The 13,619-nt window shown below is 42.8% G+C and overlaps 1 protein-coding gene across 1 annotated transcript in view; it reads right to left on the bottom strand.

Annotated features, from left to right (window-relative positions):
- The window catches only part of LOC140202709 (ADP-ribosylation factor-like protein 8B-A), a 105,509-nt gene that overhangs the window by 37,835 nt on the left and 54,055 nt on the right, over positions 1–13,619 (bottom strand). The window contains exons 3-4 of the mRNA XM_072267895.1: positions 9,494–9,567; positions 8,160–8,253 (exon numbers count right to left, since the gene is read on the bottom strand). Of these exons, the coding sequence (XP_072123996.1) occupies positions 8,160–8,253; positions 9,494–9,567 (168 nt within the window). The remainder of the gene's footprint in view (positions 1–8,159; positions 8,254–9,493; positions 9,568–13,619) is intronic.

Raw genomic sequence — 13,619 nt, 5'->3', positions numbered from 1 at the left:
AGGAAGATAAATAAAATAAAAAGCAAGATGCTGAGAAAAAGGTGACAAGACTTCCAGTTGATGCTACATGCTGAAATAATTAAGTGAACTTTCAAGAAGCACATGAAAATAAAAAAAAATGAAGATGCCAGAAATCTGAAATAAAAATAGAACATGCCAGAAAAACTCAGCAGGCCAAGCAGCATCTGTGGTAGGAGAAACAGAGATGACGTTTCAACCAGCATCAAAGAGGAGAAAGACAGGCCTCTATTTTCTGCTGGTGACTGACTCGTTGGATACTTCCAACATTTTGTTTTATCTATCAATTAATTTTTCCACTCCAGTTTCAATGACCTCTCACTCCTTGCACCACAAGCCTTCAATCTGTTGAATTAAGCAGAGCTACAATTGGATGTCTGATTCAGCGCTTTTCCATGATGAAAGTCTAACTAATGGTAGGAATTGAAATGAATACAGAACCAACAATACCCACGTAGCAAGAATGAATAAATACATATTATATAAAATGTCATCAGAAAACTTACCTCAGCAAACTAATGCTCAATCGCTTTTGTTGTTCCCTTCAACAACATAACGCTATTGTATGTTGGGGGGGAGGGGTGGCACTCGAATCAGTGCACTGACTGCCACAACGGAGAATGATACCAGTAAATGATCTCCGTATTTTAATACTTCTGATTGGCCACTTTCTATACTTGTGTCAATTTTCCTCTGAATGAGTCAATATTAGAATCGTGATAACTTTATTCAGCAAATTTCTGTCAAAAGGAGTCTGACGTGGAAAAAGGGAAGACACTATTTAACCCCCACCCAACTCCTGCTGTGTTCAAGGACTGTGTTCATTTCAGACTCTGCCATAAGAAGCAGATAAAAACAAAAGTGAAATGCAAGATACTGATGATGGACAGGTCTAATTTTCATCACTGCTTTAATAGAGACTTTGCAAAGCAAAATGCTTAAAGCTTTTCAGATTCAGCCTGCAAAGTATATTTCAGACTCTGTAGCAAGTGATCTACTTTCAGATGCACAAATTCAGTTCTACAAATGAGGATCAGCTACTTGGGATGACTGCTTTACAAAGTGCGAGGGGAAAGACACTTTTCACAGACTGAGTTATTTTAATGTTACAAACTGAGTTTGCTGCAAGAGAGCTTTATTCATCATTGTTTCACAGTCTGAAGGTACTCAAGAACCTGACTTGGTTATGACTTCGGGCAAGTTCCACAGCATCCAGCAGAGACGTAATTGTTAAGGGGCTGAGCAGGGTAGATGCAGAGATGCTGCTCTAAAGGGCACAGCGGAACATATATATTTTTTAATTCAGCTGATAGTAAATCTTTGGAATTCATGATGGAAATCAAATTTTGTGATATTAAGGGATACTGGTGCTGAGGTATAGAAGTCAGCCTTGCCCTGCTGAATGGTGGGACAGACACAAAGGGGCTCTATAGTCCTCTATTCTATATTATATAAAATATGGCATTAGTCGCCCCCAACCACAAGCTGTTCCAGCTGCTACCATCCAGGAAACAGTACCGCAGCATTAAAGCCAGGACCAACAGGCTCCGGACAGCTTCTTCCACCAGGTCACCAGACTGATGAATTCATGCTGAAACAACTGTATTTCTGTTAATATTGACTGTTCTGATGTACATCTTACTGTACATACTATTTATTACAAACTACTATAATTTGCGCATTGTACATTCAGATGGGATGTAACGTAAAGATTTTTACTCCTCACATATGTGAAGGATACAAGAAATAAAGTCAATTCAATTATGTGACCTGCTTCATTAAACTAGGGACCAATGGCTATTCCTGATATTCATCAATAAAAATCAATGAGGATCATCTATCAAGTTTGCTTTCTAGGAAACCACGTTTAATACTTAACAAAAGTTCAAAGTTATTGCTGTGTTCACTTCCCGTTACTGGAATGTTTCTCTACCATATGAACTTGGAAAATTCTGCTCTTTTAATTTTCAGCACTACATGAACCAAGATCAATTTTATCTGGAGGAAAGCGTATTAGTGATTATTCCCTCATAAGATCTTTGCAAAACTAAACTGGACACATTCCGTCAAAATTTGTTCACTTCCCGTTACAGGAATGTTTCTCTACCATATGAACTTGGAAAATTCTGCTCTTTTAATTTTCAGCACTACATGAACCAAGATCAATTTTATCTGGAGGAAAGGTATTAGTGATTATTCCCTCATAAGATCTTTGCAAAACTAATCTGGACACATTCCATTAAAATTTAACTGAGCACCCTTAACATTTTTTCCAGTGTCACTTAACAAAGAGAATGATGTCAATTATTAGTCACAACAGCAGCAGAAGGAAGTAAACACAAGAGATTCTGCAGATGCTGGAAACCTTTGAGCAACACACACAAAATTCTGGTGGAACTCATCTATGAATGGAATAATTTGTTAGGATTGGAAAAAAAAAAGGGCCAGAAGTCAGAAAAAGAAGGTGGGAAGAGAGGAAGGAGTACAAGCTGGTAGGTGATATGAGGTGTTGCTCTTCCAACCCAGGTTTGGCCTCATTGCGGTATCTGAGATGGCCAAGGACAGGCAAGTCAGGATTGGAATGGGAAATCAAACTGAAATGGGTAGCCACTGGGAGATCCTGCCTTTCGCGGTGGACAGAGTGAAGGTGCTTGACAGAACAGTGTGCTATAGTCCAGCTTAACTCAATACTTAAATGGCCACCTCAGCAGGTAGTTTCAGAACTAACAGTGCAATCACTTTCCAAAGTCCACAGGGCAGTTTAAACTAACAGTGATCCCACTGCATAACTGAAGGCTTCCAGATCACCACAGAAGGCTCAGCAAGGTCAGAGATGATGGAACAGAAGTGTCCATATCCAAGAACCAAATACACAGACAGTCTTTACAGACAGGGCATCCCAGATCCCTCTTATCAGCAATAGCTTTGCAGTACAGGTTTTCCCAAGGCTTTTAGAACATTTACCCTCAAGTTCATGGTCTCAAATTTCTGCCACATGTTTGCTGGTCATCACAGGCATAGCAAGGTTGGCCTAGCTTTGTATTCCTGGAGGAACAATTTCATTTACTTTGATTTAAGAAAGAAGGGCTAGACTCTCCTCCTTTGGCTTCTCACTCTTGCCCACAGTTCTACCATAGCCAAATACAAAAGGCACTCATACAAGAGTGAAGGGTTTCAGACTTCAAATGTTAAGTCTATTTCTCTTTCCACAGGTGGTGACTGGCATGCTAAGTGTTTTCAGAACTGTCTGTTTTTATTTCAAATTTCCAGCATCTGCAGTTTTTAAAAATTTCCATTTGATTTTCAGGTTGTGATGGAGACCTCCGTTAGTTTCCCCATGATGACACTTCACTGTCTTCACCAGCCCAGATGTTCATATACTCAATATGTGGAGGCTTCACTGTATTGTATTTAAACAAAGACAGAAGCGGCGCTGGAAGAGCACTGAAGAGCCAAGTACCCTACACCTCCTCTTTCTGTTATGTTCATCACTGAAAGGCTCTCGAGAACCACTAACCTCAGGCAGGAGGAGGAAGAGGGCTAGGAAAATAGTGGATGTTCATGATAGACAATGGAAAGAACTAATGTCTTGGGAAATAGAAGCAACACATTTCACTTTTTCACAGGAACTAGATGTGACCACTATATTTGTCAGCTGTCACTAACCCCATTTTTCCTGGAATCAGAATGTCATACATCCTCGTCATGTCCATGCCAACTATCTGATTAGTACTAATCCTGCTTTATCAGCACTTGGTCCGTGGTGTTCCATGCCTTGGATACTTGTTAAATATTGTTTAGAGCTGTTACTTCAATCACTTCCTTGACAGTGCGTTCCAGATTTCAACTGCACTTTCAATGAATAAACAATCTTCTAATCCCCTATATATCCCCTGCTCCTCAACTTGAACCAATACCTTTTAATAAGCAGGAAAAATTGAATTTTGCTGTCCACTACTGCGAGGCCAATAAACTCAGGCCATTCAGACTTTCCTCACAACTGAATAACAAATCCTAGGAATGTCCACATGAATCCGTTCTGCACCCTCTCCTGTGGCATGCATAACGGAAAGAACAGCACCAAGTACTTGCTCCTCACTCTGCAAGAATTCATATCCAGAAGATTCTCAGGGAAGACACTTCACCAGAGATTGACATTATGTTTTTAAATAAAGTTATAGTAGGGAAGGAGGCCATTTGGTCCATCATTCCTGTACCTTCTCTTTGAACAAACCAGCTGGACCCACTCCTCTGCCTGTTCCCCTTAACCCCTGTAGATTCTCTATGAAAGGGATGGTAGAACAGACAAGCAGGCAAGAATCCTGCGATAATAATACCCGTCAGATGTTCGCATTCACAGCCCAATGGTCATGGGGCTCCAAGTGCCACATCTGGACCAACCACTGCCAAAGACCCAGGATCAATCCTGACCTCCAGTCCGGTATGTGCAGAATTTGTACATTCTCCCTGTGATCACACTGGTTTCCTTCTAGTGATGTTGCTTCTTCCCACATCCCAAAAATGAGCAAGTGGGCAAGCTAATGAACCAGCGTCAATTGCCCTGTGTGTGTCGGTGACTAGTAGAACCCTGGGGGAGTTGCACAATAACACAGAATAGTACTGCACAGGATCAGAACCTTCAGCCTATGATGTTTCTGATAACCACGTTGCCAGTTTAAAACGTATACCTCTTTGTGCATGGTCTATACCCCTCTATTCCTTGGTAGACTTGGCCACCTCAAGTATTTGACCTGACAAGGTGCATGGCGATTTACTAATGCCCTGTGGAAGGGAAGTCTACCAATGCACTATGCCCACCCTCCTCCTGCTTTTTCCACTCTTCCCTTCAGCTCCTCCCTGTGCTCTCCCACTCCCAGCAGAGGGGCGAGCAGGAGGACTCCAGTGGTCACACTCAAAGCACACTCCAGTGGTCACACTCAAAGCACATTTATAGTCTTATAGTGTTGCAGCAGTGCGCATGGTATTACTCAGAAAAAAGCAAGTGCAGTGATCATAACGAAGCACTGCTAACAAGCATACCTGGCAGATTTTGTATTGCTTCCACTCGTGAAAGCAGTTGTCCCTCAGGGCAAGTCCTGTCCTTGAAGGGAACAATTGTGACCTAAATATAAAGGTCTGGTTTTTGCTGCTGGGATTAGCTCAAAGTTCCTCAAAAAGTGTGATAAATCACCGGGGTGGTGGGGGGGGGGGGTGGCACAGTGATGCAGCGATACTGCTCCTTCCTCTCAGCTCAAGTAACCCTGGTCACTCCCAACCTCAACTACTGTGTGTGTGGAATTCTTCCCCTCATCCATGCAAGGATTTCCTCCACGTGATGCTGTTTCCTCCTACTTTCAAAAACCTGCAAGCTGCTGGGTTAATTAGATATTGTAAAATGCCACTCACGGGTGGATCTGGTGGGAACGTCAGAGAATAAAACGGGATGAGTGTCGGCGTGGTGCAAGTGCATGATTGATGGTTGGTGTGGACTCCTCCTGTGCTGTGGTAGTTTGTTCACCTCGATCGGCTGAGTGAGGCATTGCTCTCAAGGAACGACCAACCCACCCCCCAACCCACTGCCATTCCGGTGATCTGTTCCTCACTGTTTTAGCCCAAAATGGAGAAGATGCAGCTCACAAAATTACTTCTCCATAACCCTATATTGAGAGGATTGATTCTAAGTATCGGGAGAACGCCAATGGTGATGGTGAAAATGCTGGATGGTTAGGACAGGGTAGTGTGTGTGTGGAAATGCAAGTGTATGAGAGAGCAGTACACATGGCAATCCATAGCCCCCCTCCTACCAACCCCTTTGTATGATGCCGCAGACCTGCCCCCTGGTTCCCTTGACAAATGAATCCTCCCTCATGGATCAGTGCTTCAACATCCCCTTTGAAAAGCTCCCCTCTCCTCTTTGGTAGCCACTGTATGCTGCTGTTGTTGTCCAGCTGCCAGAGGACCAACACCACTCCCTGACCTCGGTGCAGCTACATGGACTTTAGTAAGGCCTTTGACAAGGTCCCACATGGGAGGTTAGTTCAGAAGGTTCAGACCCTAGGTATCCATGGAGAGGTTGTAAACTGGATTCAAAATTGGCTGTGTGGGAGAAGACAGAGAGTGGTAGTGGATGATTGCTTATCAGACTGGAGGCCTGTGACTAGTGGTGTGCCTCAAGGATCTGTCCTGGGTCCATTGTTGTTTGTTGTCTATATCAATGATCTAGATAATAATGTGATAAATTGGATCAGCAGTTTGCTAATGACACTAAGATTGGAGGCGTTGTGGACAGCGAGGAAGGCTTTCAAAGCTTGCAGAGGGATCTGGACCAAATGGAAGAATGGGCTAGAAAATGGCAGATGGAATTTACTGCAGACAAGTGTGAGGTGTTGCATTTTGGAAGGACATATGCAGTAAATGGTAGGGCACTGGGAAGTGCGCAGGAACAAAGAGATCTGGGAGTTCAGATACATAATTCCCTGAAAAGTGGCGTCACAGGTAGATAGGGTTGTAAAGAGGATTTTGGCATCCTCGCATTCATAAATCGAAGTATTGAGTATAGGAGTTGGGATGTTATGGGGAGGTTGTATAAGACATTGGTGAGGCCAAATTTGGAGTTCTGGTTAGGTGTACAGTTCTGGTCACCTAACTATAGGAAGGATATCAATAAGATTGAAAGAGTGAAGAGAAGATTTACTAGGATGTTGCCGGGTCTTCAGGAGTTGAGTTATAGGGAAAGATTGAACAGGTTAGGACTTTATTCCTTGGAGCATAGAAGAATGAGGGGAGTTTTTATAAGAGGTTTACAAAATTATGAGGGGTACAGACAGAGTAAATGTGAATAAGCTCTTTCCACTTAGATTAGGAGAGATAATTGTGAGAGGACATGGCTTTAGAGTGAAAGGGGAAAGGTTTAGGGGGAACATTGGGGGAACTTCTTCACTCAGAGGGTGGTGGGAGCATGGAACGAGCTGCCATCTGACGTGGTAAATGCAGGCTCACTCTTAAGTTTTAAGAATAAATTAAATAGGTACATGGATGGGAGAGGTCTGGAGGGTTATGGACTGGATGCAGGTCAATGGGACTAGCAGAATAATGTTCCGGCACAGACTAGAAAGGCCGAATGGCCTGTTTTCTGTGCTGTAGTGTTCTACGGCTCTAAGTGTCAGCAGCTCTGCTGCACTTAAGGTGGCAAGATGAAACTGTGCCTCTCACAACTTCTGGGAAAACAAACTAATTGTGCTGCACAAGCAAGAGAACATCTACAGATGCTGGAAATCAAAGCAACACACAAAATACTGAAGGAACTCAGCAGCCCAGACATCATCAAGAAGAACAGTACAGTCGACATTTCAGGCCGGGACCCTTCAGCAGGGCTCAGCATCAGTACTAATTGTGCTGCACTCATTTTTGACTAATTTGACATCTTAATGAACAAAAAGATTTTTGCCGAGAATGCTTAGTACACAAACAGGTGCAGCCCAGTTTTTATGCATATGATACCACTATTTGGTGACATTATCATTTCTTCTCTATCTCTGTCCAGGGTCTTAAAAGCCATTACACAAATACAGGCTTTCTAATTAACAGTCCTTGTGTACATCAGTGCCAGAGTCAAGGTCTGTCCATCTTTAATGTGGCTCCTGGACGCTTACACTTCAGATGGTATCTCTTTTACCATTGCTATCTCTCCTTTCCTTGCTCTTCAAAGGAGACAGACAAATTCCATTCAAGGCTGTTTTCTTATTGAATCTAAAAAAACTGAAGGATCCCTCTTGAATTGCTTACTATTCAATTGTTTAATATTGTGCTTTGTCTGTGGAAAGGGACATAGCCTCCACTTTGCAAGTGCTAACATGGGCAGGGTTTCAAGACAGGTGCAGGGGACTAACTTCAGATGCAGGACATCATGCCGTAATTTGCAGGTGCTCAGAATTACATTGAGTCTAAGAGGCTGCCCTCCAGGAAGATATACTGAGAGTCTATACCTTCACAAAAGTTAGAACAAAATTATATTAAATACACAAGTATTCCAAAATCAACAGCAAGGTTTCCGAAACCTTACAAGTGGCCCCTTCTGTGTTACATTTCAGCCAATATGGAAAGCAATTTAAACATACAGTATAAAAGAAAGGTTGACTTACAGGAATTCCTTGCAATTGTGGCTTATCTAATAAGTTGTGGAGTTCATTCTTTGAAGCTTCAATCTTTTCAAAGTCTGCAGCATCCACCATGTAGCTATAAACAAGCATCAGGAGCACTGGTCAAGTACACTGTGAAAGGAAGCCTTAAAAAGCATGAGAGGGAGAGCAAGGGGGAAAAGGAAGTACACCAAGAAGGGGCTAAAGGACAAGAAGATGTAATGTGGTAAATTGGATCAGCAAATTTGCTGATGATACAAAGATTGGAGGTGTAGTGGGCAGTGAGGAAGGTTTTCAAAGCTTGCAGAAGGATTTGGACCAGCTGGAAAAATGGGCTGAAAAATGGTAGATGGAGTTTAATACAGACAAGTGTGAGGTATTGCACTTTGGAAGGACAAACCAAGGTAGAATATACAAGGTAAACGGTAGAGCACTGAAGAGTGCAGTAGAACAGAGGGATCTGGGAATACAGATACAAAATTTCCTAAAAGTGGTGTCACAGGTAGATAGGGTCGTAAAGAGAGCTTTTGGTACATTGGCCTTTATAAATCAAAGTATTGAGTATAAGAGTTGGAATGTTATGGTGATATTGTATAAGGCATTGATGAGGCCGAATTTGGAGTACTGTGTGCAGTTTTGGTCACCAAATTACAGGAAGGATATTAATAAAGTGGAAAGAGTGCAGAGAAGGTTTACAAGGATGTTTCCGGGACTTGAGAAACTGAGTTACAGAGAAAGGTTGAATAGGATAGGACTTTATTCCCTGGAGCGCAGAAGAATGAAGGGAGATTTGATAGAGGTATATAAAATTATGATGGGTATAGATAGAGTGAATGCAAGCAGGCTTTTTCCACTGAGGCTAGGGGAGAAAATAAAACAGAGGACATGGGTTAAGGGTGAAAGGGGAAAGTTTAAAGGGAATATTAGAGGGGGCTTCTTCACACAGAGAGTGGTGGGAGTGTGGAATAAGCTGCCAGATGAAGTGGTAAATGCGGGCTCACTTTAAACATTTAAGAAAAACTTGGACAGGTACACGGATGAGAGGTGTATGGAGGGATATAGTCCAGGTGCAGGTCAGTGGGACTAGGCAGAAAAATGGTTCGGCACAGCGAAGGGCCAAAAGGCCTGTTTCTGTGCTGTAATGTTCTATGGTTCTATGGTAAGAGGGGATAAGAGGAAGAAAGGAGAGAAGGTAGGAGAGGGAGAGAGGAAGTTGAAGAGATGGTACAAGAGGCAAAGGGGAGATGAGGGTGGAGTGGAAGAGGACTAGGAGAGGGTAGAAGTGGAGGAGAGGCTCTATATATGGAAATCATAAAAATTACAGACTGTAAACTCACACAATAGCATTGACTCCTCGGCAGTAACGTTCCCACATACTTCGGAATCTTGGCTGACCACCAATGTCCCAAATCTGAGGGGGAAAGAGTATACACATGCATTCAGCACAACCTTATTAAAAAGGTAAAATAAGAACACTGCTTCCAATTGGAAAATAAGATGCAACAAAGATTAATCAAATTTTCTCTGAGTAAAAAACATTCTGAGCTGCAGTAAGGTTGAGCAGACCTTAATCATTTTTATAGCTACCAGTACCCATGACAAATTATCTCACAACAATCTGGTGATAACTCGTGGCGTTCTTCAGCTATCATCCAAAGCATTTCCACCAGCATATCCTGATGGAATTCAGATTAATGAACTATTTGGAAATATTAAAAACAAGAAATGAAAAACAACTTTAAAGATATTGGCTTGGGAAATGTACCTTGTTTGAAAAGATACAGTAAAGCCATATAGTCAACTTGGGCAGAGTTACAGCACACCTTTTGAATGTTTGGCCTCCAGAATCTTACTTTATTGCATGAAACCCCAAATTTTTCATACAATAAATCAATTTTGTGCATACAAATGAACAAGATTTAGTATCCCAGGTTAGGCAGGCTGATCATTTGCTGGTGTGCATCTGAACCCAGGCGGCAAATCTCTGTATTCAGACAGAGATATCTACTGCATATGTTGTAAACCAACTCACAAACAAGAGAAATCTGTAGATGCTGGAATTCCGAGCAACACACACAAAACGCTTGAGGAGCTCAGCATTTATGGAAAAGAGCAGTCGATGTTCCAGGCCGAAACCCCTTGGCAGGACAGGAGAAAAAAAGCTGAGGAGTAGATTCAAAAGGTGGGAGGGAGGGGAGAAAGAAAAATACCAAGTGAAACTTGGAGGGAGAGGGATGAAGTAAAGAGCTGGGAAGTTGATTGGTGAAAGAGACAGAAGGCCATGGAAGAAAGATAAAGGGGGGGGGAAGGAGGATCACCAGAGGGAGGCAATGGGTGGGGCAAGGAGATAAGGTGAGGGAGGGTAAAGGGGATGGGAACTATTGAAGGGGGGGGGCGGTTGGTGGTGGGAGGCATTACCAGAAGTTTAAGAAATCGATGTTAATGCTATTAGGCTGGAGGCTGCCCAAAAGGAATACAAGGTGTTGTTCCTCCAACCTAAGTGTGGCCTCATCACGACAAAGGAGGAGACCATGGATAGACATATCGGAATGGGAAATGGGAAGTGGAATTAAAATAGGTGGCCACTGGCGGACAGAGTGTAGATGCTTAGTGGTCTCCCAATCTACATCGGGTCTCACCGATAATACATGAGGCCGAACTGGACACAGTATATGACACCAACAAACTCACAGGTGAAGTGTCACCTTACGTGGACTGACTGTTTAGGGCCCTGAATGGTAGTGAGAGAGGAAGTGTAGGGGTCGGTGTAGCACTTGTTCTGCTTGCAAGGATAAGTGCCAGGAGGGAGAGATGAATGGACAAATGAGTCACGTAGGGAGCTATCCCTGCGGAAAACAGAAATTGAGGGGGAAGGGAAAGATGTGCTTGGTAGTGGGATCCCATTGGAGGTAGCGGAAGTTTCGGAGAATTATGTGCTGGACGTGGAGGCTGGTGGGGTGGTAGGTGAGGACAAGAGGAACCCTATCCCTGGTAGGGTGGCGGGAGGATGGAGTAAGAGCAGACGTGTGTGAAATGGAAGAGATGCGGTTGAGGGCAGTGTTGATGTTGAAGGAAGGGAAGCCCCTTTCTTTGAAACTGGAGGACATCTCCTTCATTCTAGAAAGAAAAGCCTCATCCTGAGAGCAGATGCGGTGGGGACAGAGGAATTGCGAGAAGGGGATGGTGTTTTTACAAGTAGCAGGTTGTGATGAGGTATAGTCCAGGTAACTTTGAGGGTCCGTGGGTTTGGAATAGACATTGGTGGATAAGCTGTCTCCAGAGATAGACAGTGAGATTGAGATTGAGAAAGGGAAGGGAGGTGTCAGAAATGGACCATATAAATTTGAGGGCATGGTGGAATTTGGAGGCAAAGTGGATGAAATCGACGAGTTCAGCACGGTTGTTGGAAGCAGCACCAATGCAGTCATCGATATAGCATAGGAAAAGTGCGGGACGGTCACCAGTGTAGGCTTGGAACATAGACTATTCCATGTAGCCGACAAACAGGCAGGCATAGTTGAGACCCAAAAGAGTGCCCATGGCTACCCCTTTTGTTTGAAGGTGGGAGAAGCTAAAGGAGAAATTACTTAGAGTGAGGACTAGTTCTGCTAGGTGCAGGAGAGTGGTGGTGGAGTGGAACTGGTTAGGTCTGGTGTTCAGAAAAAAAAACGGAGAGCTTTGATGCCTTCCTGGTGAGGGACAGAGATGTACAGGGACTGGACATCCATGGTAAAAATAAGATCATGGGGGCCAGGGAACCCAAAATCCTTGAAAAGATCAAGAGCGTTTGAGGTGATATGGATGATGCTAGGAAGGACTGGACTGGGGGGATCCTTTTGGATAGTATGCACTGAGCTTTTTGCCTCTCAATAAGGGGCACTGACTTCAAGATAATGTGCATGTGAAACACTGGAGTCCCACTTTGAGTGTGAGGATCAGTCCCACAGTGAAGGGACCACTCCTCACACTCTGGTTGTACTTTTGTTTCAACCTCCTAACCTTTGAGAAGGTAGTGTGGAGTAAGTTGTCAGTCTTATGCTGGGTCTGGCCAAGGTGGCCCTTCACAAGTCCACACAGAAGGCCATCAAGTGTTACACCAAGCTGATTGTCTGTCCACTATCCCCCGCACCTTTTCAGAAGACAAAAGAGCCCTAGCGAGAGAGCACATAGTGTCCACTGGCGCTCTGAAGGCTGTCTAGAACTGGTGGGTTGTGCAGGAGCATCCAAGACAAGAATGGTAACATTTAAATTTTATGTAAATTTTGTAAATACTGAACTGAGAATGATGCAAGAATTGTAAATACTGTTCAGGAATAAACTTGAAAAAGAAGACAAGTATTTTTCAGTATTTGCTGCCACAGTGTGGAACTATTCAGGGACCATTTGGCCTCCTCATACACATATCTGTCCTATTCACTTTAATGCTGCCCTGTGGTAAGCTCCACACACTCCAGATAAAAGGCTCTTCGTAACTCCCCGTTCCATTTCATGGTCATTCTCTTAAGCTGTCAGGTCCCAGCTACATTGTTTCCTACTGTAACAGACTCAATGTGTCCTTATCATCAAGATTATCATTTTAAACAGTTCTATAAATTCTAAATTTACTTTTCTCAAGAGAAAAGGCACCCAAGCTAGTATGTGTGTGCGTGCGTATACTGTATATCTCTATGTCTTCTTGGTATCATCCTTGTAAATCTTTGGTGTATTTTTTCCCAGTCTATCTATTCATTTTTATAATATAGCAACTAGAAACATATCAAATCTCCCAAATGTCAAGCCAAGGGTAGATGAAGGTTTAGCATTACTTCCTTACTTTTTCCAATTTTAAACCTTCAGTAATGATCCCATGTACTTGACCTGCTTTCTTGTTTACCTCTCTCCATCTATACACACATTTTTATTTATTTATACACACACACACACACACACACACACACACAGAGTTCAAAATCTCTTTGTTTCCCTACCTAGATTCCATCTTCCAAGTAATCTGACTTCCCTGCTTCTCCCAGCAAAACCTAACAGCAGGCATTTATATCTGTTGAATCCCGTCAATTTTTTTTGCTCAGTCTGTCCCTCAGACAGTGTTGCATTCCTCTTGTTTCTGACCAACACCCCAATTTTGCATCACCTGGTAATTAAGAAATTGTTTTGTTGCCAAAGTCTAAGTTATTAATTTAAGTTGTGAACAGCTGTTGCCATAGCATTGATTCCGAGGAACACCATTATTTATTTTCCATTCCAAATAGCTGACCTTTGCTATCCCGCTTTACTGTCTTCACCTTGAAAATAGCTACCAATCCAGTCTTCCAGCTTCCGCACTTCGTCATGTTTACTAGACAGTTATGGGATATCTATGGAAGGCCTTTAGAAAAATCTAGGTAAATTACATACATTGCATTTTGATGGTTTAACATAAAAAGGATAATAACGTTTGTGAAGCAAGGTCTTCCTTTTCAAAAG

This window comes from Mobula birostris, chromosome 9 (genome assembly GCF_030028105.1).
Source record: "Mobula birostris isolate sMobBir1 chromosome 9, sMobBir1.hap1, whole genome shotgun sequence".
Lineage (NCBI taxonomy): Eukaryota > Metazoa > Chordata > Chondrichthyes > Myliobatiformes > Myliobatidae > Mobula > Mobula birostris.
The sequence above is the reverse complement of the archived record's forward strand: the minus strand, read 5'-3'. Positions and strand labels throughout refer to the sequence as shown.